Below are 25,409 nucleotides of genomic sequence, written 5' to 3' on the forward strand. Positions count from 1 at the left end.
CATTTAAGTACAGCATGTCTACCTATTTGCAACTTAGCTAGCTCATTTTAAACATTTTTGCACACTTGGAGTTTGCCAACTGTACACGAAGAAGACAGAAAAGAATCACAGTCCAAGGAATCTACTCCTCATTACTACCAGGTGCGACTTCAACAGATTTATGCCCGTCCAGTTAGAAGTGAGGACACATAATCGCTGATATATTCGGAGAACAGAAGCCCACTGAAAAAAGAGAGCGGTTTAACCACATGTTACAATGTTTCTATGAATAGCAGCCGTACAGGTTATTGGATATGCAGAAGTACAGACACGGGACAAAACCAGTTGTCTGCTGTTGACAGTTGACTTCGTATTCTTAATACATGTTAAATTCCTTTCTAAATGCACATCGCCAGTAGGTCTTCATGATTTAGTTGAATATTGCACCAGTGAGTTTTGTCTCAAACATTTCTTTTGGAATGTGAAAAAAAGTTAAATTTCCTCCCTTTGTTAGAATGCAAATATTTCTAATTCTTTACAGACTACTCACATTTGTGCTATATTGGTAACCGTGTTGGCTTCCGCACAGAAAAAGCACTACTGTGCTCAGCAACAATCAAGAGATTTCTTACTGCCGAGTTTCCATTGCACATCGGTCTTCCACTCCTACATTTTCACACCAAATGTCACTCTTATTGTACAAAACCTAAATTTACATCAAAGAAAAAAAATAAAGCAAAAACTAAATTGTGGTTTAGAGAGAATGCATTTGAGAGCTGAATCATATGTGACACCAAAGCTATTTTTTTCTTTATTTTTTATTTTTTTAATGTGTGGAGTCTTACAAAACATAAAGAGTGCATTATGTACTTTAACAATGTTTGATTGGCTCACATGGTACCAATCAACTGGGCTCTTGGCTGTCTGAGGTCAGATGTCAGACCTCAGATCTTTACAGCCAGTAATCTCTGCCACGCTGGAATGCATAGTAAGTGACATTTAAGCATCCTGCAGTAGATGGATGCGATTATGAACTCTGAATTACTCAAACACAGCCTTCTATGTTACACATTAGCATCTCTAACTGATAACGGAAAACAAATACCAGTTATTCTGGTCCATATTTATGGCTGATTTAACCCATGAGAGTTTTCATAAAGGCTGTGGATGCACGTTTAGATCAGCTGTGCCTGTTGTCCACCCTGTGTTGAAACGTGTCTACAAGGGGTGGTGGGTAAGAGGAGGCGGAGGGACTTTAATTTATTTCAAGAATAGATTCAGATTTGGCTAGAGTCAGGGCAGAATGTGCTAAATCAGAAACACTGAAGCCGTCCTTTGGCATAGCTGCACTTTGGGAGAAAGTGGCCAAAGGTCTGCTGGTGTCGGCCACAGCTGTACTCGAGGGAGCTGAATGGTCATTTTCAGTCTCTGTGGTGGCCGAGCAGCTGGGAGAAAGTGGGACAGAGGTGATGTCCTCGAGCTTGTTGTATAGCATCCTCATTGTCTCAGGAATGGACATACAGCTGAGTGGAGAAAAACAAAACAAAACAACTGAAAGTTCCTAGAAGGAGTGGAGCTAAAATTCAGTACGGCAACAAGACAAATCCCTTCCTCTTACAACCCAGTTGTTGAAACAGTCTGCTACCAGATATCTATATTCTTAATAAAACATGCAGGAACTTTAAACAAAGCAAATCACAGGTAAATAAATGTGCAAGGTCACAATATGCTAGTAGAGACGTCAGTGGGACACAGGCGCTGTAAAGGTTAAGTGCAGCAGCTCGGTGGGAGAATGTAAACGCGGAGGAACCGGGAGAATGTGATGAAGACACATACTGAAGAGAGTTTAATCTATAGTTGTAACACAAACAGCAAGGAAGCTGCTGGTATGTTAGCCAAGCATTGTGTTGAACACACAGTTTAACTGTTTAACCTCTTAATTAAGAGCATCTTTTTTGTTGGCGTGTGTAGCATGTTTGTAAATGTAGGATGAGTAGTAGTGCTTGAGAAAGAGTTACTGTAATTCTACCATGTAATGATCATTTAATCACGTGTTCACATATGTTATGCTAGTTAAAGCTGTAAAGTTTAGACACTGTTCAGGTAGGTGATGAATGAATCAGCATAATAAACTACATTCAGTTACACTTCAGTTATTCTACTGCACACAGATCTTCATAATGCAGAATTTCTGTACATTGTTACACACACTTGAGTCCTTAAAAAGTAAATAATAATCACATTTACACCAACATTTGCATGTAAGCATGGTTCTTAAAGACAGAAAACATACCTCGTGATGACAGAGGAGAGGTATTCATTAATGGAAGGATCGCGTGTATTTGCTCCAAATAAGCTGCAGGTAATCTGGTGAGGTTTCGGTACATTCACCAGCACTGTGGGCACAAATCAGTTTAAATTACACACCACATTCATTTAACTTGTTCATTTTCCCAAACTGATATCACAACCAGGTTTTTTTTACTTGATTTGCCCATCTATCACCAAGTTTATAGCCAAAAAACGAACCCTGCAGGAAATATGATGACATTCAAGAAACCAGGCTGAGATTATTTGTACTTTGTGGCATGACACTTCGTCCTGCTGGAAGGAGTCATCAGGAGGTGGGTACACTGGTGGACATTGCTAGCAGCAACACTAAAGAAGGCTGTGACATTTAAATGATTCTAAGGGGACCATAGTGTGTCAAGAAAAATCTCCTTCACTACTCCACTACCACCCCCACCACCCTGAAACTGGAAATCAGAGCCATGCTTTCAAGTTGTTGTTTTCTAACCCTACCATCTGAATGTCACAGAAGAAATAGACCAGGCAAACTCAGGCCAGGCAATGTTTTTACAATCTTCCATTGTCCAAATTTGATGCGATTGTGCAACTTTAGCTTTCCGTTCATAACTGACAGGAGCAGCACCCAATGTGTCATCTGCTACTGTAGCCCACCTGCTTCAAGGTGGTCTGCATTCAGAGTTGCACTTCTGCATATCTTGGTTGCAACAACTGGCTATTTGAGCTACCATTGCTTTCCTATCAGTTCAAACCACTCTGGCTATTCTCCTCCGACCTCAACAAGGTGTTTTCACCCAGAGAACTTCCACTCACTGCAGTCTTTTCCCAGACCATCCTCTGCAAAACTTAGAGATTTTGCACCCTGACACCAAGACAAATTTCCTTATTTGTGTACAAACTTGGCCATAAACATGATTCTGACTGTGGTGATGTCAAAAACTCCCAGTAGATCAGCAGTTTATACTCAGACCAGCCCAATTGGTACTACCATGCCAAATGAAAAGTCACTTAAACCATATTTCTTCCCCATTCTGATGTTCAGTTTGAGCTTCAGCAACAGCTAATTTTTTTCCCAAATTTGAAATGAACTTAATGCTCACAAACACCCAGGCAGTCAGCATCAGGTGGCTGGAAGGTCACAGAAAAGCTGCTGTCAGACTCTGGAAGGACTTCGAAATGCAGGCCACAAACTGAACCTGGTAAGATGCATAAATGAAGCGTTACATATTTTAAGCACAACAATGTTTGCTGCCCACTTTACACCATCTCTGTGTCGACCGATTTTGTAATGTAAAAACACTCCTACCTGGACTGGCACAGTGAAATATGAAACAGCTCCTCAGCAGGGTGTTAATGGCACACTGGTGGCGCAGCAGCTCCAGCAGGGCTGGGACATGACCAGGGTGGGTGAAGGGAACACTGTCCACCACAGCCCCCCTGTGGGCAGGCACATCCCATGCAGCTCCAGGGAAAATATAACTATGCATCACACCACCAGGAAGAGTCTAGATGGATAAGCATTGATCTTTTTTTCTTTTCTTTTTTTTTTTTTAATAAAATGCATAAATTACATATTAAATACTAACCCCTCTTTTACATTTTCCAGTTATAATAAATAGTATCCTCATACCACTGTAAAAATCATCTTGCTTTCGCATGTCATCTCCCAGGAGCTGTTTGCGCTTAATGAATCTCTCATGAGAAGCTTGGGTAAGGGTGCCCACTGCAGGTCAACATCTGGTACAGTCACATCTAGGAAATAATCGGAGACAGAGCAGCAGTAATGAGCAGGCTTTTTGTTTCATGTACATTTCACACAATACTCATGAAAGCCTCCCTGACCTGTAATTTGGCTGAGCTTCTTTACAAAAGACGGCATCACGGGCATAGCTGGCTGCAGCTTAAGCAGGAAACAGGCAGGCAGCATTTCATTTGGCACCTCATTCAGCGGAACAAACACAGGATAACTGCTCCAGGACACAATTGTACTCCATTAACACCAACGCTAGTGACAGTCAGACTCACTCATAAATGGAAAATTAAACTTGTCCCGCTGGGTGAGAGATTAAAAATCAGAAAGCAGGCTGATACCCCTGAGGATCCAGCTGGGGAGGCTGAGGGACCACAGATGCCATCTGAAGCTTGTGGGTCACATCGCTGACAACTACAGTAACCTGGGCGGCTTGAACAACTGGATTCAAGTCTGTCATTTGAGGAAAATCTATTAATTTTAACACCTCCGAAGACACCTGTATTGAATGAACTGAATGAAAGCGAACACAATTTATCACGTTTTTAATCCAGAAGCTTACCTGACACCAAAGTTTTAGTTCCATTGGTCGGAGGAATAAAGAACCGCATGGTGAAAGGACAATCTAGAACAGGGATGTCAAACTCATTTTACACCATGGGACAAACTCAGCCTAGTTTCCTCTTAATTAGGCCAGACCAGTGACACTTCCCTTTCTGTCAGTGTAAACACATTTAACTTCAATTTTAATGACTTTTCTATAATAGACAGTGAAAACTTTTACATCACCTAATTGTTTATCCATTACTTTGCGTGGTGTGGTTGACTGTGGGGGAGGTGTTTATCAGAAGGAAAGTTGTAAAACTTGTGAAAATAAAGTTTTACATCTTTCACATTTTCCAAAGCCGTCCAGTGGGCCGGATTGGAGTCATTACTGGGCCAATTCTGGCCCCCGCACCTTATATTTGACACTCCTGATCTAGAATTTAATTTGAATCATTTAAATACAACCAATTCAATATACAAGTGTAACTATACCTTCTTTTCCCATGATTAAATCCCCAATCCTGCCATTGTTTATCAAGTCCATTTCAGGGTCAGAATACTTTTGTTCCCTGAAAAGAGGAATAAAAGAAACAAACAAAAAAACTGCGGTTTATATGAAGAGCTACAATTATTTACTCTCCTGATCATTTCATATACATGCGTTTTGGTTTATGAAATTTAAATTGAAGCACTGAATTGAAGCAATTCATTTTGTTTTAAGCAGACAGACTTTTGGAAAGTTGTTGCTTTGTCACACACCTTGGCAAATGAGCGATTTTCCATAAGTCTTTCCCAAGGCACTGTAGAGATGCCAACAATTTTAATTTAATTTCACTGGAAAAGAAAAAAGGGAACACATGGCTAAATGATCACAAGAGCCTCAGATTTATAAAAGCTAAAGAATATTTGACAAGCTGAGGTAGGCACTTGTCTCCAGGGATGTTGTACTGGGCAAAGAGGCCTTGTAACTTCAGGGAGAAGGCGGCAAAGTTTTTGGACCTGGGCACCCAGAAAGCAGCACAATCAGCAAATAGAGCTAAAACCATTAGTGCTGTCATTGTGCTCTTAAAAAAATTTAGTGGATAATGGCACTGCTTACTGCAAGAAAAATGTAAATTTAAAAGCAATCCATTCCCTTACCTTAGCAGCTGAAGCAGGGATTCACTGGGCTAAGAGACAGTTTTATTTTATCAGCATGATTAGCAAAAGGTGAGAAGTTCTAATGACTTGCTGGAAGCAGCACAGTCCACTTACAACAGGGGATTCTCCGTGAGGGACCACCTTCACCTCCTCCACTTCACCACATGGCAACAACAATACCTCAACGTAGAATAAATCAGCTGATAAATAGCACGTGGCCTCAGCAAAGTGAAAACTCATCCTTGGGAGAAAAGATTCATATGGATAACAAGGTGTCATCACAGCAGATTAATAGAAAAACAGATGAGGAAAGATATGAGTCTCAAAAGCAAAAACAAAGCCACAGAGGTCAGTTTTATACCCTTGTTGTTTTGCGATAATCTCCAGGCGGAGCTTTGTGGTGTTGATGGTGCACACTGAAACATAACGAGATTCATTTTACTTATGTAAAGTAAAAATACTTCCCAAAAAAAAAAAAATAAATAAATACATGTTACTCACATACCGTTTGATTCTTCCTGGAGTTTTTCCAGGGATCTTTCCAGTGGCTTACGGGATCTGGATTCATCTCTGGATTTCTCCTATTATAGGAACAAAGGCGAGAGACAAAGAAAACAACAATGGACTGTTTGTATGGCAAAAGCAAAGTCTTGTGCAAACAGCCTTTGGTCCTGTCTGCCCATCTCACCATGCAACACAAACTGCATGACACCATCTCAAGGAAAACACTGACATTTGGATGCTTTTCATACTGGGATGTGTGTGTTTAATGAAACAAATGTTTTGAAACTAGGAGTTTGAAATTATTGTACTTAATTTTTTTTGAAGAAGAAGAACCCCACTTCTTCACAAGTTCTCTTTAAGATTACTGCTGGAAGAGAAATGGATAACTAGCCCCAGATGCCTTATCCCTTTGGACCACACATCACTTCAGACCACCAAGTAATCACATTTCTTCAACACACTCCAGAGACTGACCACTGCCAAGCTCCACTCCACATTAATCCAAAAGTATTATCTACCCTGCTGCTCCACCCATGACAAATCTAAAGAAAAGTAACCAACCCTCTCTTCTCACAGAGGCCCAGCATACAGATAGAACAATAATAATAGTGACTGCACAGAGTACAGCCCTTTTACCTCATGTCAGTGCTTGAACTCTCAAACCTCTAACCAAATAATATACATGTACAAGAGGGACATCCTCTATTTAAGAATCAATAAATAGTGCAAAGGAAAATTAATTAAGCCAGCAGTAGTGCATGTCTAGCCAAAAGGGATGGTGTTAAATAGTGGAATCAAAGCCAATGCCATAAAGATAACCAACAACCCACAGTCAAACTACATTGTTTACTTTACTCCATACACTGTACCAGGTGCTTGATAAGTAAATCCAAGTAGCTTAAGTGATACCAGTTAATGCAAAAAAAAGAGAGAGAGAAGAAGAAAAAAAAAGACCGCTGGTCAAAAAAAAAAAAACAAAGCCGTGTGTGTTCCAGGATGAATGATCTCATTCTGAGTGCATAGCCACACCAGTTCACACCACATTATCATATTAGCAGAGCCATGCACTAACCAGCCACATAACACAACGTACCCCCTTTAAACCCCAAACAAAACAAAGGATGGGGTCTTACTTTAAATTAGAAATAAAAATGAGTAATCTCTTTTGCGTAAAATGAGATTAAAATAAATAAATAAATAAATAACCATATAACTAAAATGATTCAATTAGACCATTTGAGTAGAGGCATTTTCATTTTTATTTAGTGAAGTCTGCCTCACCATACACCTTCGGACAAGCTGAAAAGTGTCAGCCCAACTCTTCTCTGCAAACTTCAAACGCAGCTCTGGAATTGTGACCCTGTCCATCATAACTAAAGCGTCGAAAAACAGGAGATTGATGGGAAAAATTAAAATTAAACTTTCTTCCCATTTTAAGATGTTTTATTTACATTTGCGCATTTTTTACTTAAATTATGTGTTTATTTAGTGAGAACACTATATTCAAACCGACATACCTGGCATGTGGAGGTCTCTTCACTCTTCTCCTTTTGAACAAACCTGCCACTATTTATGCGGATTAGCCAGTTAATCAGTTATGTGGTACCTTTCATCCGCTGTTCCTAATCTGCATTGTACTGTATGCTCAACTGCGAGGGTAATTATCTGATATGTCCATACCTGGGGGCTATATTTTTTTTGAAAGAAAATATTACACTCACACACTAAAGTCAAAGTGAGACGCTGTCTGCTTCTCTCAGGCAGGCGGGCGTTGTCAGTCGGAGCCAAGCCCACAGGACGTGCAGTCAGACTGCTGCTAACAGCTACCAGCTGGGTCTCTGGAGTTAGCCAGAAAGCTAGCCATGAGCTAACAAGTAGCTACCTGAGTCGTTTCGTTTCGCCACCTTAAATTCCGCTTCATCGGACCTTTTGCCAAGGTGAGTGCTGTTTATTTTTGGATTTGTGTTAATACAAGACATGGTACTGGTGCAACGGACCCTGCTTGTCTTTCAGTTTTATTAGCGTCGCATCATTTAGTTATGATTAGCTGCTCGCTAGCCGTTTTTTTCCCCTTTACCCCCCCCCCCCTTCTGTGTGTCCACACTCGTCCTCGCTAACGAGGAAGCTACTGAGTTTGGAAGCAACGAGCGAACATCTGTTGCAGAATATCCGCTTTTAGAAACGTGTCTTTCAGATGTTATCTTCATCCTGAAATGTTACTTTGATGTCAGGTGGCATTTACCTGCCCGGTAGCATAGTTAGCTTGTTAGCCACATTGCCCAGCAGTCAACCAGCTAAGTTGCTAATAAGTTAACGTTGTTGTTAGGGACGTGTACACTGACATTTGCTGTGCTAGTTTATCTTTTATTGTAATAGTTTGTTAAATAGTTGATTTCTCAGTTCATGTTATGTATAGTTTTTTGTGTATAGTATTTTGTTTTTTGTATTCTTGGTGTGCTTATGGTGTGGCGTCTTGTTTGTTTTTTATTTGCTAAATAATGACTCACTGACTAATTTGTCTAACTGGTGTATTGACTTTCCACCCACATTTGTGCTGATGATTGTAAACTGAAGGCATAGTATTGTCTCTACAGTCTCCCTGTCTTTACATAAGGTGACTTGGGTTTGTTTAGAAATTGTTGTTAAACGCCTCTCCAAGCCCAGAACGACTGACCCGTTAATAGTTCCCTTTTCACTTCCAGTCAAAACAACTTGCTAAGAGATGTTTGCAGCTTTAAAAGATCAAAGTAAAGCAACATTCCTTCAATTCTTTATAGTACTATTGACTTGCAGTAAATAAACCTTTTATGTTAATTTGTGTAGTGACGAATTGGCTGCAAGCCCATGCTTATCCCTGATCCCCCCCACCCACAAAAAAGGGTTTGTGTTGGCCTTTAGGAAAGAGCTTGAGCACACATTTCTGGACAGTATGCATTTTCCATAGTGTTCTTGGACAGTCCAGTATGGAAAAGAGGCCACTCAATTGCCTTATCATGTGTCACATTTTATCCACTGTTGTCAAAGACATATAAAGTACTGCCAGCTTTTCAAAACTTGTCTCCCTTTTCTTAGGGCAGGTTCACTTAAAACTGTTCTATTAGTGGAATTTGTGCGCTTTATTTGTAGTTAATGTTACCTTTTCTGTGCTATTGACAAGCAGTATTTGGTCCTCAGGCTCAAATATGTATTTGTAGTGAAACTTGGCTGCCAAAAGTACTGCACCCACAAGGCGCCTTTCTGAATTGGTATTTGTGTTTCGGTATTTTAGCAACACGCAAAAGAGGTTTAAGATTATAAAAAATGTACCCTTTTGCTATGTTGTAGATTGGCCAGTGCATCTGTGATGTCAGGGTCATGTTTCGACCAGTTTGTTTGGTATAACCTTAACAACTGTTTTTTCACAGGAATTAAAGAGTTTGTTTCTCGGGAGAAGTTAGGAATCCCCTTGCTGGACTAGGCCTAAAACTGACTCTGACAACATATTCATAAATCTCTTTCAAATCTTTGTGTACCTTCAGACATCTGAGAGGGAAAAATTTATAAATAAAAACTATTAGTAAATGTCTTTGCATGGACAAGCAAATTATTTCTTGTCTCTTGTATGAGGAAATTATGCCAGGGGTAATATTTCTACCAGTAGTAACTTGCACTTCTATTGCTTTCTCCATCTTGTGTTTCACAACTAACCAAGATGTAAAAACAAAATGTACAGCTGGAAATTAGAGCCAGGTTTACAATTTGTGTGATCTGATTTCTGTTACTTCTGAATACTTATGGCCTGAAATGTTAACAGGTCAAGTGGTATTGCGGTTGCGTTTGTAAAGAGGAAAGTAATACTGCTTAAGGCAGTAAGGGATAGGTGCTATTTGCACAGGCAAATGGCTTCAGAGCAGAATTTATAATGAAAATAAATTTGCATTTCTAATGCATCAGTCTTGTGTCATGACAATGTTTCCTGCATTCTTGTTAAGCTACAGAGAATCATTCTTTTGTACGACGTCTCAAGTCTAATTGTAGTTTCTGCTTTTTAAGCCTTTTATTGGTTTGGGATTTATTACCATGATGACTGTGCAATCAAAATGCAGAAATGGAACCTGGAGGCTCTGGAAAATATGATGCAACATCTTTCTCTTCTTTTCTTTTTTAAATTCTCCACAGGAACTATCATTCAGCCCTTTGTTGGACCTGCAGTCTTTGGATCTGATTTTTGCAGTCCTCACATTTCACAATCCCTTCCGGCCATCTTGCACTTTCTCCCTTTGATACTTGCATCTCTCGGTACACAGAGCCATGGCAGCTGCAAAGCCAAAAGGGCAGAACTCTCTAGCCCTTCACAAAGTGATAATGGTTGGCAGTGGAGGAGTGGGCAAATCAGCTCTTACACTCCAGTTCATGTATGATGAGGTGAGCTGCTCACATCACAGTACTCAACTGAAATTCCAGTTTTGAGGTTTTTATAAAAAAACAAAAAAACTCTGGCATAATGGATCTCTTTCTGTTTTCTAGTTTGTTGAAGACTACGAGCCCACTAAAGCAGACAGTTACAGGAAGAAAGTGGTGCTGGATGGAGAGGAGGTGCAAATTGACATCCTTGATACAGCTGGGCAAGAGGACTACGCAGCCATCCGGGATAACTACTTCCGAAGTGGCGAGGGTTTCCTCTGCGTATTTTCCATCACAGAGCTGGAGTCTTTTGCAGCAACAGTAGACTTCAGGTGCAGCCACTTAGATTCTTTTAATGAAGCACTTACCCATCCATTAGGATGTAATTAAGCTATTCTTCCTCCTTTGCTTTTTTGATACATCATCACAACTCAAGGTTTTTCTTCCATCAGGTTGACTTGACTCATATGAGTAAGGATTTTGTGCATTTACCAAGCAGCGCTCTGTTTATTTACATAATTCACGGCTGAATGAGATTTCCTGGTTGGGTTTTTTTTGGGTTTTTTTTTTTTGCAGAGAGCAGATTCTGCGAGTGAAGGAGGATGAGAATGTGCCCTTTCTCCTGGTTGGTAATAAGTCAGACTTGGACGACCGACGGCAGGTTAGCGCAGATGAGGCAAAGGCACGTGCAGAGCAGTGGGGCGTGTGCTACGTGGAGACTTCGGCCAAAACTCGTGCCAATGTTGACAAGGTTTGTTTAACTTGCTGAACATAATAATTCCGTCCTATGCTGACACCAAGCAAAACAGACACATAAACACAGAAATGTGAACACTTGTGTTTTTTATGTTCTCCTGTTAACAGGTTTTTTTCGACCTAATGAGAGAGATCCGGGCAAGAAAAATGGAGGACAGCAAAGAGAAAAACGGGAAGAAGAAAAGTAAAAGTTTGGCCAAGAGAATTAGAGAGAGATGCTGTATTTTATAGTCGTTAGAGGGAGCAGGCTCGCTGCTTATGTACATACGCATTTCTCAGACTTTTGCTTTTTTTTAAAGTTTTAATTTAATTTAATTTTTTGTGCCCATACCTGACCATGACCTTCTGTTCCTGGTTAACAGGACATCTGACCATGTGTCAGGAAGTAGTAAGGTGGCACTTCATACACCATTTATAGCTCTAACTTTTTATGTGCTGACACTCCAAATAATTTATGTACTCTCTCTCTTTCTCACTCTGACCACATTACAGAGTGTAATAATTCAGTGGTGTTTTTAATTTAGACCTAAGCTTGAGAGGCTAAGTCCTGAAATGTTCCAAAACTTTTCATTGTAAAGTCTGACGTGTGTGTGTAACACACATACACATATTAAGAGAGCTGTGCAGTGCAAGTTGAAAAAAAGATTTAAATGAAAGTCTAAGCGCCAAGGTTTAAACAGGGAAGATGTAACTGGAGCTCAGTACTGGAAAGCCCCAATCCCTTTTAATTAATACACCATCTTTGGTAAGAAGGGTTAGTTAACAGACTCGGCAGTGTAGTGTCAACCCAGAGTTCATCAAGAGCCACAGAGGAGATGAACATTGCACTGAGCCTATGAAACATTTCAATTAGAAAAAAGTTTCATTATCAAAGCTCGAGACAAAATTTGATGCCATTCCTATTTATCGTTTTACACCTCAGTTTTACTACGTTGTACAGTTATGTATACTTCTTTTTAGTCGTGACGTCAAACATTTCCCTTCTTCTTCTCCTCTATCATATCACCCAGTGTAAGATAAGCGCACTAATTTTTCCACTAATCTCTCCCCTTACCCCACAGACTTTGAGTCTTCTCAAATGCACAATGGACATTAATCGTTACCCTTGAATCTGTGAGGGATTTTGCAACACTTGAACTCTTTTCAATTCTAACATGTCAGAAGTTTTACCTCACTTGGCATTGTCTTTTTTTGCGATAAAGGAATCCCTGGTGCTCAGATAAAAGGTGATTCCATAACACTACATCCCTTACATGCTGACACATCTTAATTTTAAAAACAAAGAAACGCATTGTAACATGTAAAAAATGTCTTTTTTCATTTATAACTTTTCCTGACATTTAATCTGCAAACTTGTATCTCCTTTTTCCTTTTGTTAAATGGAAAAGTCCTTAATTGGAAAGCTGGGGTAAATTAATGAATAGATCATTTTTAAGGCATGAAATGAAAACGAGACTGCAGGCTGCATAGACGTGAGGTGATACTTGTCCAAAAAAAGTTTTAGTCGCCAAAGAAAAACGCTAGCTAGTACAAACAAGTGCCCACTTATTATTTGAAGTGAATGACAGCTTGCTGTAATGAGCATCAAAAGTAAGCACTACAGTCTTTGCAAAAGTCAAAAGGAGTGTCGGGAAGCGTCGAGATTTCGGTCTGATTCGCCTGGGGAAAGAAATGCAAGGTTATGAGGGCTTTAGTAATTCTTGTGCAGTGCGTCACTGTTGCCTCTCTGTCCATTGTGAATGTGAAACATCCCCTCATACTCATCCTGTTTGCCTGTAATCTTAGACTGCCAATGATTTGCAGAGTTTAGAGGTCACTGGCGTTCTACTTTGCTACGTTTTGTGCAAGGCTACCCTGTGTTACAGTGCTGTAGTAACATGCCGAATGTGTTCATTTTATCTTGTAGATGGCATTTTAGAGGCAAAGGTTGAAACAGTGTATAGAAATTGGCAAATTGAGAATGCATAGACCAAAATACACTGTGAAAACTGCCCCTTGTTTCTTAATTTATGACTGAGCCTTTTTTTTTCTTTTCTTGTGAACATTATAATTTATTTTTAGTAACTTATTATTTGTTTTTAATATTTCAGTAAAGTTAAACAGCCACATTGAGGTTGTTGCCATTTTTCTCTCTGATTCACTACCAATCGTTAACTTAATAGTAAGCTGCTCACCATTTACACTAAAAGATTGCCACAACCAATAACGTGCCCAACACTGGAGTCTATGCAAAATGTTTGCTGTAATTGCAAAGAGGAAATGTGAAACTTGGAAACAGTTTAAAACACTGACTGGGTCTAGAAACTATTGAGAACTAGAAGCACTTGAGCTGGAGCGCCATTTAAAGATCTGACTGCAGTTTGGAAAAAAGTGTGTCATCCAACAGCTATGAAGCTTTCTTTTGTCTGTTTGTTTGTCTTTTTAGTGTGCGTTTATCATGCAACTCATGTTTACAGCAAAGCACATAGTAGAAGGAGTTGGACTTTAAAATAGTAACGTGAGGTGGCATCAAACTGATTGGTAAGCAGTTTAGTCTAATATATGTCCTAAGGGCTAAACTCCAGTACACCACATAATGATTGAAACGCCCTGAAAGTTAAAGTGGCACGCACAGAAACTGGAATGAGCATAAAGATCCCAGTTTATTATTACTCTCCTTCTTTAGCTTGAGATTATTACATTAACCGCATTGTGTCTTCATTGTTGAGGATTACAGAAGCTGCCCTACATAAAGTGACTACCGTAATGCTTGCATACTATAACACTGGCTAAACAAAGTCTTTCTTGTTTCAGTTGTTTGTTGTGGGTTTTTGTTTATTCAAGCAGACATCATTCATAATCATTCTACTGCTGTTACTTTGTTTCCACATATTAATTTAATAGACTTGATAGCCCGAAAAATTTCAGTGAAATACTAAAACAGATGTTTGTGTGAACGCTATGAGCGAACTGTCCTACTGGGTATTCAGATAACTTGTTTTGCCTTTTCTATACCCTTGGAGTAAAAAAAGAAATCTATAGGTATCTATGTAATTGATTGGATGGTTGTATGTATGCCATCAGTTAAATGTTTCCTTCATGTTTACTTATTTTTAACATAACCACTAATGTAGCCTATCTGTTTGTGAATACAAGAGGTGATGCTTACATTTCAATTCATTTTTTTGTGAGTTTGGAAATGGCAAATAAAGTGGACATTACTAATAACACTTTGTATGTTCTGTGTGATACGTTTGTTTTTTGCACTGAACAGGTGCTGTGTTATATGTATAAACATGGATAATCTCTATCTCCTTACCTTAATCTTTCTTAGAGGAAAAGCACTATCTTAAGGTCATAAAACAAGCTCTTGAAGTTGTCTAGGTTCTTTCTAAGCTCCTTAGAAACTCATGAAGTCTTTCAGCAGGCCTGTATTGCCAGGAAAATGGCAAGACATGTCCATAAAAACACCACAAAAAAACTTGCCAGAAAATGGAAAAGTAACATTTATTGGTGTCTTTGTTGGATAAATAACAATAAAAACAGGTAAATAAATATATTTGTCACAATTTCAGCTTAAGTCTGTGCATTTGGTTTAGAGAACAAAGTAAAAAATTGCTCTAGCCTTTAGGTATCTTTCTCATGTTACACCATGTCTGCGATGAATGATGTTGTAATTTGTAAGGTATTTCAGTTTTATTGCATATAAATGTATCTATGCGCACACACACAGAATTTGAAATGTTATTGTACAATAGTGAGCAAATTAAGGTGTAGACTGAGCTTGTGCATTGCCAGTCAGATCATCTTCTAATATTATTAAAAAATATCCTGAGTAAATACAAAATGCAGTTGGTAAATGATTTCATTTATTAACGGTAAAGGTTATTCAAACTTATCTGACCATATGTGAAAAGTTCTTCTGCAAAGAAAAGTGGGCCGAAATTCCTTTGATGTGTGAGACTCATTGCCAGTTATTGCAAATGCTTGACTGCAGTTCTTGCACCCAAAGGTGGCCCAATAGGTTACTAGGTTTAAGGGGTATTTACTTTTTCCCGAGGCCAGGTAGGTTTGGAAAGTTTTTTTTCTTTAATAAAAATAAAATCTATTTTGTTTTTAATACTTACATTTAACTTCTTAATTTTCCAATCATTCCCTTGACAAATGACCATATTCTGTATAGTAATAATTAATCATTTAAACTGAGGAATGAGGAACAGATTAACTGTGATTAACGGCGCGTGATGGCAGCATCTGGTCTTATTGTAATCAATGGAAAGACGTAACCTGTAGTTCCATTTACTGGATACGTAGAAAATAACCATCTCCTGTACACTCTGGTTAATATCGCATTTTCATATCATATTATGTGGGTTTTTTTTGATGGTAGGGGTTTCCCTTTCGCTGTGACGTTACCAATGGATTACGAATACGAGTGCCATTGGTTGACACCGACGCACAAGGCCTGTAGTTTGAAAGCAGCCTGGGCCCGGGTGAGCTGTACCGTTAGCTGCACTGGGAACAAAGTTATATTAATATAAACACATTCAGAGATTTTTTGAGCTATTTAACGCAGAGGTTTTGCTACTTTCGGGTAATGCTGCAATCAGCTGAGGTAGCAGTCCAGCAAGATACGTGGACGCAGGCGTGTTTTTGAATGGCATTGTTTTCTTGCATGTTGACTGAGTTGTCTTGAACTCCACACAAGGAGAAGCTAGCTGGCTAAGTTCCTAGCGGCTAGCTGGTTAGCCGCGGACTATCCGGCCAACTCGCGTGCTGTTCACTTCCTTGTTGCACACCGGAGTGTGATGGAGGGCAAGAAGTTTGCGAGAAGGAGACGGAGTTGACTACTTGCATTTTAACACTATTCGGTAAATGGATTTACATGCTCGCACAGACGATAACGTTTTAGAAGAAGTGGATCTTAAATTTAGAGAGGCTTTAGGCCTGTGCTTTTACCATGAAACGGAATGCGACTGTGTAGCCGAGTACAGTTAGCCAGTTAATACTAGCTGGCTAAACCGACTAGCATTAGCTGATAAATCTGGGAGATGTCCGTCCTGGAACACAATGGTTGAGTATCGTATGGCTCTATAACCAAGAATCATTTTGTGAATTTGATATGAGCCGGAGTGTGCTGGCACTAAGTGTCATTAATTTCCCTCTGAACTAACTCACTTTATCTTCAATCTGAACTGTACTAGCTTTGTAATGCTAACGTTAAGCTAGCTAGCTGGCTGGCTGTCTACCTGTGATTTTGCTGTTACGTTAGCTGACTAGCCTGTCACCATAGCTAGCCCAATGTTTTGTTCCACGACACACCAAGGGACATAGCTTTGGTAAATTAGAGAATATATTATTCTTAGCGTGGTGGTAGCATTTATTTGGGAGATAAATGCCTAATTCGGAGGTGCTTCGCGAGGGTCGGGGACGGAGCCCCTCTGCACAGAGAAATGCTAGCAGGCAGGACAGGCGTAGCAAACCGGGGAGCGGTGCCGCTCAGCGAGACAGGCACCGTGAGAAGAGGCGCTCATCGGCTTCTAGAAGAAAGAAACGCAGGCAACCCAAGGAAAGAGGCTTGTGGCATACCGGTACAATAGAAGACCCTGACAATGATCGAAGAAGTGCTTTTGAGAAAGATGTTGAACTTCGGACACTGGTGGAGTACGATGACGTGAGCTCCCAGTCAGAGCGTTTTTCTGGGAGCCCCTCTCCTAAACTTGACCCCCATGCTGAGAGTCTCACAGCGGACCGACTTAGCGATGTTGACTTTGTTGACTATAATGGACCAGCATCCCCAGACAGAAGTCACCCCAGAGAGCGGGAGGCAGTAAGCCTCAGCAAGGACGAGCAAACAAGAGGACCATCTGAGAGAAGCAGGCAAGAGAAGGAGCTAAGTAAGAAAAAAGACCGTCACAGTCGGGAGAGGGACTCCTCAAAAGCCAGGAGCGGAGGAAGCCTGAGTGGCTCTAAAAATCACAGAGACACTACAAGGAGCAGTGACAGGAATGGCAAAAGGACATCTACATCCCAGTCCTCACAATCTGCTGATAAAAGGGATTCAAAAAGGCACAGAAGTAAAACAAGATCTGATAAAGAGCCCCCATCTGCATACAGAGATGCTCCACAGTCTTACAGAGATGATCGTGAGGACCTCAGGGCATACAGGAGAAGTCCTGGTTTTAAATCAGAAAGTCCCTATGGGACATCATATTCATATAACTACCAGTCTCCTGGCGGTTATAACCAGCTGATATCTAGAAGAAGTCCAACTTATGGGAGCAAAAGACTTTCTCCCAGTTCCACATATTACAGCCGGGATGCAGACATGTATGGGTCGTACGGTGCCCCCAAGTCACCCAGTTCATACTCGAGCAACAAAAGGAAGAGATCACCTGTGAGCCCAGTGAACTGGCGCAGGTCTCCGAGTTACGGTCGGCACAGTCCTTATGAACAAGGAGAGTTTGGCTCAAGTCCTTATGGTAACCGGAGGCGATCACGGAGTCCATATAGGAAGTCCTTGAGCCCAAGTCCTGATGTCAGGTGAGTTGTTATTACGCAGCTAATTGAACATGTTTAATTTGTTGCACATGCTGTGTTGGTGTGGTGACTTTATTAGATTTGTTATAATAAGGCTGCACTGTTTCATTTTTTATTAACACCCCCCCCCAAAAAAAAAAACAACTTGCATGTGTCACTGCAGTTGCTAATCTGACTGAAATACCTTGAATTATAAGTGCTTTTGATGTACCAACTGAACATGCTGTTCTCATCATTTCCTTTCCAGGCGATCTGCTAGGTCACGCAGTAGAAGTCCATATTCAACTTCAAGGCATTCACGTTCTCGCAGCCGACACCGCCACTCTCGTTCCCGTAGTCGGCCATCTAGTCTTTCACCAAGCACGCTCACCTTCAAAACTAGCCTTGCTGCTGAACTCAGTAAGCAGAAAAAGGCTAAAGCTGCAGAAGCAGCTGCTAAGGCCAAGAATTCGAGCAATACATCGACTCCCACCAAGGGTTCCTCGTCCGCTCATCAGCCCAGCCCTAAATCGAATCACAACTCCAGAAAGGGTCGCCCTCCTTCTCCACCTCAACCGGAGAAGGGACCCCGAACTCCCACAACAACCCAGCCTCAGTCACCCTCAGAGAGGTCATCCAAGAAGACAACAGAGCACCAGACCAGCAGGGACAGGGATGTAAAGGGCAAGGATGACTCTATACATCGGGACAAGAGGAAAGCACCAGCCTCTGGACAAGGCAAAGAAAAGGAACGTACCACAGGTCAAGCCATGTCTACCCTCCCATTGCTGCCATTGCCCCAAACAGTTATTGAGCACACGGACAAAGGAGAAAGGTATGGATGTGCTGACCAGGAAATGTTTGTACTCTGTAGATATGATCAGACTGTTTCAGTATGCTAATGCTCTTTCAACAATTTTTGCAGCTTGAAAGACAGCTCACTCTCAGGGAAGAAAAAGTCAGAGAAAAAGGCTCGTCAGCTTTTAACAGACTTGCCTCTGCCCCCTGAACTTCCTGGAAGCACAGATTCTACCCAGAGCCCATCTGATGACAAGAAGTCCCAAACAATTCGCCGAAGACCTAAGTATGTTCTTGATGTATATAGTGCTAAATCACTTTTTTGTTTTGTGCTGTTGCTGCTGTTTTCTGTGTGCTTACTATTATTTCAATGTAAAATTAAATTTTTAATTGCCAGAATCTGTGGCCCGAGATATGGTGAAATTAAGGAAATTGCCATAGACTGGGGAAAACGTTGTGTTGACAAGTTTGAGATCATTGGAATCACAGGGGAAGGAACCTACGGTCAAGTGTACAAAGCTAAAGATAAAGACACCGGTAAGTTTTACTGAAGATTAATATTCTCCTAATTCCTCTACACCAACTTCGGCACTGATTCATAGTGTATTCTTCAGAAAGTGCAGTTTTTGTTTGACATAAAAGTCAATATTGTCATAAAGATCTGTTTTATGTATTTCTTTCTGTTGTCTGTTAGCTGAAATGGTGGCATTGAAGAAGGTTCGACTTGACAATGAAAAGGAAGGCTTCCCAATTACAGCCATCAGAGAGATTAAAATTTTACGTCAACTGAACCATAAGAGTATTATCAACATGAAGGAGATTGTCACAGACAAAGAGGATGCTCTAGACTTCAAGAATGATAAAGGTAATTTATATTTTTGTGAATATTTATGATACTTAGTGGAATTTTAAAAATAGTTTAAAAGATATTTATTTATTCTTTAAAATTCTTTCTTTCCCTTTTGTCTCAGGTGCTTTTTATCTTGTATTTGAGTACATGGATCACGACCTGATGGGTTTGCTTGAGTCTGGTCTCGTTCATTTTAATGAGAGCCACATAAAGTCTTTCATGCGACAGTTGCTGGAGGGACTCGATTACTGCCACAAGAAGAACTTTCTTCATAGAGACATTAAGTGCTCCAATATTCTGCTCAATAACAAGTAAGATTGCCTTTTTTTTACCCATTTACAAGAACTTAGTGCTTCATGTTTTAAAACCTTGCTAAGGATGCTTTCAAGTACGCTTTAAGCAGTGTTTTTCTTTTCTTTTTTCCCTTCTACTCAGAGGTCAAATAAAGCTTGCAGACTTTGGTCTTGCTCGGCTGTATAACTCTGAAGAGAGGTGAGCCCTCATACATTCTATTTCTGAATCTTACCTTATGTAAGATACTCATTTATCATTACCGGTATCTTTTGGGTGTGATTGTGATACTAATAAACAGATGTTGTCTTTTGTTTTTGTATTTTCAGTCGACCATATACCAATAAAGTGATCACACTATGGTACCGTCCCCCAGAGTTACTTCTGGGAGAAGAGAGGTACACACCTGCTATTGATGTATGGAGCTGTGGGTAAGTGCTGATACTTATATTGTTAATCATAAACATTTAATAATAAGAATATCTGAAAGGTGGCATATGTGTGTGATGAATTGTTATTTTGTCTATTAAAGATGCATTCTTGGCGAGCTGTTCACAAAGAAGCCAATCTTTCAAGCTAACCAGGAGCTTGCCCAGTTAGAGCTTATTAGGTAAGCATAGCCTAAATTCCTAAACCATGACTGGCTCTCACACAGGGCCACAGATACCGTTTCCCTCCTGTGAGCTTTGAAATTAAAGAAATACATTTATTTCTCCTCACATTTTATTTTCCTCATATTTCCATCACACATTGGTGGTTGAAAGAGGAAAGAAGTGAGCTCTGCTGTACACAGATGTAATACTTTACCTCTGCTCTTTACTGTACTTTTTAGAAAAAATGCCTTTCTGTTTTTTTTTTGGTTTTTTTAGCCGCATATGTGGCAGCCCCTGTCCTGCAGTCTGGCCAGATGTCATAAAGCTTCCCTTCTTCAACACCATGAAACCAAAGAAGCAGTACCGGCGACGACTACGAGAGGAGTTTGCTTTGTAAGTTGATGTTTACTTTTTCTTATTGTAAGTTGTATCTGTGGAATTTGGCCTTCCAGCATTTATTTTAAACATGTTCCTGTGCTTTTGCTGCTGTTCAGCATCCCTCCAGCTGCCCTCGATCTTTTTGACCACATGCTCAATCTGGACCCCAGCAAACGCTGCACGGCTGAACAGGCGTTGGGCAGCGAGTTTCTCAAGGATGTAGATCCAGACAAGATGCCTCCACCAGAGTACGTTTGGGTTCATGTTCCATCATCATGTTCATCCTGTAGTGTTGCTGTGCTCATCAGATCTTTTACTTTCTCCACTTCTCTAGTCTCCCACTTTGGCAGGACTGTCATGAGCTGTGGAGTAAGAAACGCAGGCGACAGAAGCAGATGCCGGAAGAACTGGCAGCTCCAAAGGCACCCCGCAAAGAGCTGGGCCTTGATGACAGTCGCAGTAACACGCCGCAGGGTTTGTCTGCCCCCGGAGCCATCAAAGCCCAGAATGCAGCTGCTTCTGCTCTGTTAGGTGAGTTTGACGACTGCTTTTATTTATTTAAGGTGTTGTCGTCTTACACTTGGTTTCATTTCATACCTTAGTTTCATGAACTAAAAGTAAACTCGGATAGTCTGATGTATTTAAAAATCAACTTGTTACCTCTGAGCTGTGAGGTAATGTATGGAAAAGAGCTTTTTAAAACATTACAGCTTTCACCAGACTAACATGCTTTAACTAGGGGTTAAACTGGAGGTCACTGTTCAGTTAAATAGCCATTACATCCGGAATGTAGCTCAGTCATTCATTTACTCACTAATCTGCCTTTGCCTTCTTCTCTGAAGTATTTAAAAGATCCGTGTTGCTAGACAACACACTGAACCAAACTCACTTATGCTCATATTGTAATTTCCTTCCACAGAAATATATATATGTGACTCTTGGTTCTTGCTCTAGTAATGAATCTTGCAGACTGATATTTCCATTCTCTTCACTTGGGGAAAAGTAAATATGTCATCAATTAGATTTATGTATTTAAAAAAGGATAGAACTTGCCATGCAAGGTTATAATATACGGCTGTTTCCCGAAATGAAGTTATTTTAAACAAAAGCCTTTTTTTATAAATATGATATGGTCAGAAGTTGTTAAAGGAAGTTTTACTTTCATATATTTCATTCAGGATATTATCAGTGTTATGACTTCTGCTCAATCTTGTCGTTTGTCTTCCTACAGACCCAAAGGGAGCAAACTCACAGTTAACCCAGGAACAGCTGGCAGTTCTCCTGAACTTCTTAGGCCAGCCAAAGAGTGCAGTCAGCACAGCCCAGTTTGTCCAGTCCATGAGCTCAAAGGTCAACCAAGAGACATTACAGCAGCTCTCCAAAGCCTTAGCTCCCACTGACCCAGCTGAGCCTCCTCTTCAGCCCGCAACTGCCAAGCCTCCCCCACCCACAGCCCCAGCAGGAGTACCCCGTACTCCTCCAATGCCCAAACCTCCTTCGCCCCCGATGTCTGCTCCGTCAAATATTCCAGAAGGCGAGGCTGCAGCTGCCACACAGACAGCCATGACTATGCTGCTAGCTCAGCTCCTCCAGGCTCAGCATACACAAAGGCAGGAACCAGTCGATGGTGGAGAAGGAGTAGAGAGCACCAACTCTGCTGGAGCTGCAGCACCGCTTCTACCTCCAGAGGTTAAACAGCCTCCTGAGCCCAGTCCAGTTTCACCGGGTGAGCTGCCTTCTGAACACACTGTGTCTGTGTACCTCCAGATGGCAGGAAAACAGCTTTTATGCAGTTATTGCTTGAAGCGTTTTTCTAATCCTACATCAGGGAGAGAGCCATTAAACACTGGCTAGTATTTTATTTATAAAGAAGGCCAGTAAGGCGTTTTCATTTATTTTCTTTTATTCCTGAAACATCAGTAGATTGACAAATACTTTTTCTTTAACTTTTATACCACTGAAGGTCAAATATCTTGTCAGACCAGCAGAAATATTTTTTCTGATTTTGCTTTAAAAATGAAAAAAATCTTAGTTTTTTATTAGCTGATCATCAAAAAGTGAACTAATATCATACATGTGCATTGTAATACATTGTGCAACTGTGTTTTCAGTGTCTGATGTAAGTGGGGTGTCCATCCTGCCCCCAGACCAGAGACCACCAGAGCCTCCGGAGCCACCTCCACATGCTGACCTTGACTACCGGCAGCCACCACCTGAGCCCAAGACAGGCCATGCCCCCCCTATTGCATCTGCAGGTGCAGGTGACGGAGGGAGACCCCCAGAGCCAGACTATCCACCTCTCCCCACTGCAGAAGGTTCTGGATACGGTGGCGAATACAGCCATCCACCTCCTCCACCTTTTACACCTGCAGGGTTTGGGGAAAGCTACATGGGTCATATGTTGGGTGGGGGCTTGCCACCTCACACTCTGAGAGAAGTGTTTAGTGGGCCTGGACAGGCTGCCAGCTCCTCTACTGCTCCTGGGGCTCTTGCTCCAGCCCACCCCGACCCATTCCCTCCAAGTGCCGGAGCTTCTGGACCCAGCAGTATGGTTTTCACTGGGGACAAGGACCACCGTTTTGAGTACAATCACAGCCCTTTACCTGTGGAGGGACAGTCTAACCCCAGTGCTATCCACCTTTACAACCATGCCATGGCAAGAAAGGATGGTGTACCTCCTCCACCACCCATCCCAGCACCAGGACAACCCTGGGGCTCCCCCTCTCAAGTCGGGGCTCCACCACTACCCCTCGGCTTTGTCCCACATGTGAACTCGACGGCAACAATCAGAGGCCGAGGGCTGCCTTTCTGAAAGACTGGAAATATGTAAAGTGACTATGGGTGAAAGGGTTGACCCTGAAGCCTCTTAGACCAGATTAGATGGATCTGGAGATGCACATTAAGTTTTTAATAACTTAAATCTGTATAAGGCGTTGTATTCCTCCTCAGTCTGGAATGTGGAATACGTTGCAGAAGGACAGTTAACACCGGAGGAGCTTTTATTGCTCATACCATTTTCATATTTTTTTTGTAATCTATTCTGCTGTCTTTTAAATTAAACTCTGATCTTTTTGAGTGTACATTTATCAGGCTGGGTAAATTTTAAAACTCTACCTTAGCCTTTCTGTAATTGCTTCAGAGCAGACTAGTATTAATGTTTTGCACTACTGAGTGAAGTAGGCGGAAACTATTTTTGGTTATGAAAGGAAATGGATGATGTGCTCCATCTGCACAATTAGGAATATAACCCGTAAATAATGTTGTCCTCCTTTTTCTATTGTCAAGATTATCTTCAAACAGTGGTGGCCCGTTTGGGTCAGATTAGTCATCAGCACAACAAGTTAATTGAGAGAATAAGGAGTAGTAACCTCTCGGACGAATGCACCAAATCTGATCCAGCTTCATGGAGAAAGGCTGTTTGAATTCCACATGCCTTTTTTTGCCAGTAGGTGTTGTAAAATCACAAGCAAAACAAAGAAGCATAATCGGAGTTTGAAAAGAAAACAATGTCTTCTTTTTTTTCCTATTTTTTTTTCTTTTGTACTAAAATGATTTGTCAACCACCCTCCTCCTCCACCTTTGGCAAATGTTTATTAAAGAAATGCCGACGGTATTGTCGTCTGTTACATTACTGAAAACACTAGTTGTTCTCACAGTGGTGTGGTGACTTCACAGAGCACACCACTGGATGGCAGTGTCATGCCAGAAACACACACTCACCTAGAGTGTGTTCATTGCACTACAACCATTGACATGTACACTCACCCTTACTAAACTGTTGGACCTTTAGCTTAACACCAAATTTTGACACTTTGAACATTTGGTATTTTTTGCCTCAGCAAGCACCCTGTGCAATTCAGTATAATGGAAGCTCCTGTATTTTGGATTTTTATCATTTAAACCGTGAGAGACTTTATCAAGAGCGACGCGGCTAAGAAGGTGCAGCACTCACTTGTGCTACTGGCGGCACAATGCAGGAGCACAGATACAGAGCAGCACGACTGTCAGGAAGAAGGAAAATGTTCTCCAAGATGATGGCTCCCAGCAGATTTAATCTTCAAGCGCTAAGAAAGCGGTTTCTTAAAGAAACTAACCAGTCCTGCTGAATGCTCCCTACTAATGTCAGCTTTGATAAAACTTTTTGCTGCTGTCAGTTAACTCTTGTTGCACTCAGATAAAAGCAACAACAGAATTGTAATAGATTTTGGTGAGGGGGAGGGGACTGCGCTTGCACATCTGGCCTGTTTTACCCATCATATCCACATCTGAATTTGCCACACGTTCATTGCTGGTGATGAGAAAGTGATTATCTCAAAGGAGTTCTCTTCTGCAAATCTAATTCGCAACGTGGATGGCGTCTGATCTGTGCTTAATATGGCGTGGATGATGGATTGCTGAAAGTTTATGGTAGCTTCAGTCAGAGTGGCAGCATTTTTTATTCTTTTTTTCAGGGACATGATTGAAACAACAGTGAGTACAGTTTTAAAAGATGGAGACGGGAAAGCTACAGAAACAAATCACTTAGTCAGTTTTAGTGAATTATGCTGATGTCCAGCTTGAAAAATGACTTTTCAGTCAGGGCTGTGCTATATTTTTTAAAAACTGATGTTGTAATTCTTTCCTTTTTCACTCAGTG

At 40.9% G+C, this 25,409-nt stretch overlaps 3 protein-coding genes across 3 annotated transcripts; 2 read left to right on the forward strand and 1 right to left on the reverse strand.

Annotated features, from left to right (window-relative positions):
* Positions 1-760: 760 nt before the first annotated feature.
* On the reverse strand, positions 761-7,845 carry med1l (mediator complex subunit 1-like). Its single transcript, XM_084939666.1, has 17 exons — positions 7,744-7,845; positions 7,508-7,599; positions 6,228-6,303; positions 6,084-6,138; positions 5,837-5,963; positions 5,723-5,751; positions 5,510-5,581; positions 5,342-5,416; positions 5,075-5,151; positions 4,599-4,661; positions 4,378-4,489; positions 4,129-4,253; positions 3,917-4,038; positions 3,593-3,791; positions 3,387-3,482; positions 2,273-2,375; positions 761-1,502 (listed from the first exon to the last, which is right to left on the reverse strand). Exons 1-17 carry the CDS (start codon positions 7,748-7,750, stop codon positions 1,235-1,237), a joined length of 1,698 nt encoding a protein of 565 aa, XP_084795792.1. The 5' UTR covers positions 7,751-7,845; the 3' UTR covers positions 761-1,234.
* Positions 7,846-8,048: 203 nt separating this feature from the next.
* Positions 8,049-14,574, forward strand: ralaa (RAS like proto-oncogene Aa). The gene is made up of 5 exons (XM_084939668.1): positions 8,049-8,163; positions 10,385-10,630; positions 10,733-10,941; positions 11,186-11,360; positions 11,474-14,574. The coding sequence occupies exons 2-5, from the start codon at positions 10,517-10,519 to the stop codon at positions 11,594-11,596; spliced, it is 621 nt and encodes a 206-aa protein (XP_084795794.1). The 5' UTR covers positions 8,049-8,163; positions 10,385-10,516; the 3' UTR covers positions 11,597-14,574.
* Positions 14,575-15,656: 1,082 nt separating this feature from the next.
* cdk13 (cyclin dependent kinase 13) lies at positions 15,657-24,386 on the forward strand. Its single transcript, XM_084939665.1, has 14 exons — positions 15,657-17,887; positions 18,132-18,698; positions 18,789-18,947; positions 19,059-19,198; positions 19,356-19,526; positions 19,633-19,822; positions 19,947-20,003; positions 20,132-20,233; positions 20,335-20,412; positions 20,672-20,788; positions 20,890-21,021; positions 21,108-21,304; positions 22,005-22,499; positions 22,885-24,386. The coding sequence occupies exons 1-14, from the start codon at positions 16,740-16,742 to the stop codon at positions 23,583-23,585; spliced, it is 4,254 nt and encodes a 1,417-aa protein (XP_084795791.1). The 5' UTR covers positions 15,657-16,739; the 3' UTR covers positions 23,586-24,386.
* The last annotated feature ends 1,023 nt before the right edge of the window (positions 24,387-25,409 follow it).

The sequence above is a fragment of the Perissodus microlepis genome, chromosome 9 (assembly GCF_051167445.1).
Source record: "Perissodus microlepis isolate ML-2025 ecotype Zambia chromosome 9, ASM5116744v1, whole genome shotgun sequence".
In the NCBI taxonomy this organism is placed as follows: domain Eukaryota; kingdom Metazoa; phylum Chordata; class Actinopteri; order Cichliformes; family Cichlidae; genus Perissodus; species Perissodus microlepis.

Bases quoted from the DNA above. Each gene is read 5' to 3' on its own strand.
- ralaa (XM_084939668.1), top strand. From the start codon at position 10,517: ATGGCAGCTGCAAAGCCAAAAGGGCAGAACTCTCTAGCCCTTCACAAA. The intron at 10,942-11,185 runs GTGCAGCCACTT...TTTTTTTTGCAG, and splicing joins GCAGCAACAGTAGACTTCAG to AGAGCAGATTCTGCGAGTGA. The intron at 11,361-11,473 runs GTTTGTTTAACT...TCCTGTTAACAG, and splicing joins CTCGTGCCAATGTTGACAAG to GTTTTTTTCGACCTAATGAG.
- med1l (XM_084939666.1), bottom strand. The intron at 6,304-7,507 runs GTGAGGCAGACT...TTCCTATAATAG, and splicing joins AGCTTGTCCGAAGGTGTATG to GAGAAATCCAGAGATGAATC. The intron at 3,483-3,592 runs GTAGGAGTGTTT...GCATCTTACCAG, and splicing joins ATTTCACTGTGCCAGTCCAG to GTTCAGTTTGTGGCCTGCAT.
- cdk13 (XM_084939665.1), top strand. From the start codon at position 16,740: ATGCCTAATTCGGAGGTGCTTCGCGAGGGTCGGGGACGGAGCCCCTCT. The intron at 18,699-18,788 runs GTATGGATGTGC...CAATTTTTGCAG, and splicing joins CACACGGACAAAGGAGAAAG to CTTGAAAGACAGCTCACTCT. The intron at 20,413-20,671 runs GTAAGCATAGCC...TGGTTTTTTTAG, and splicing joins GCCCAGTTAGAGCTTATTAG to CCGCATATGTGGCAGCCCCT.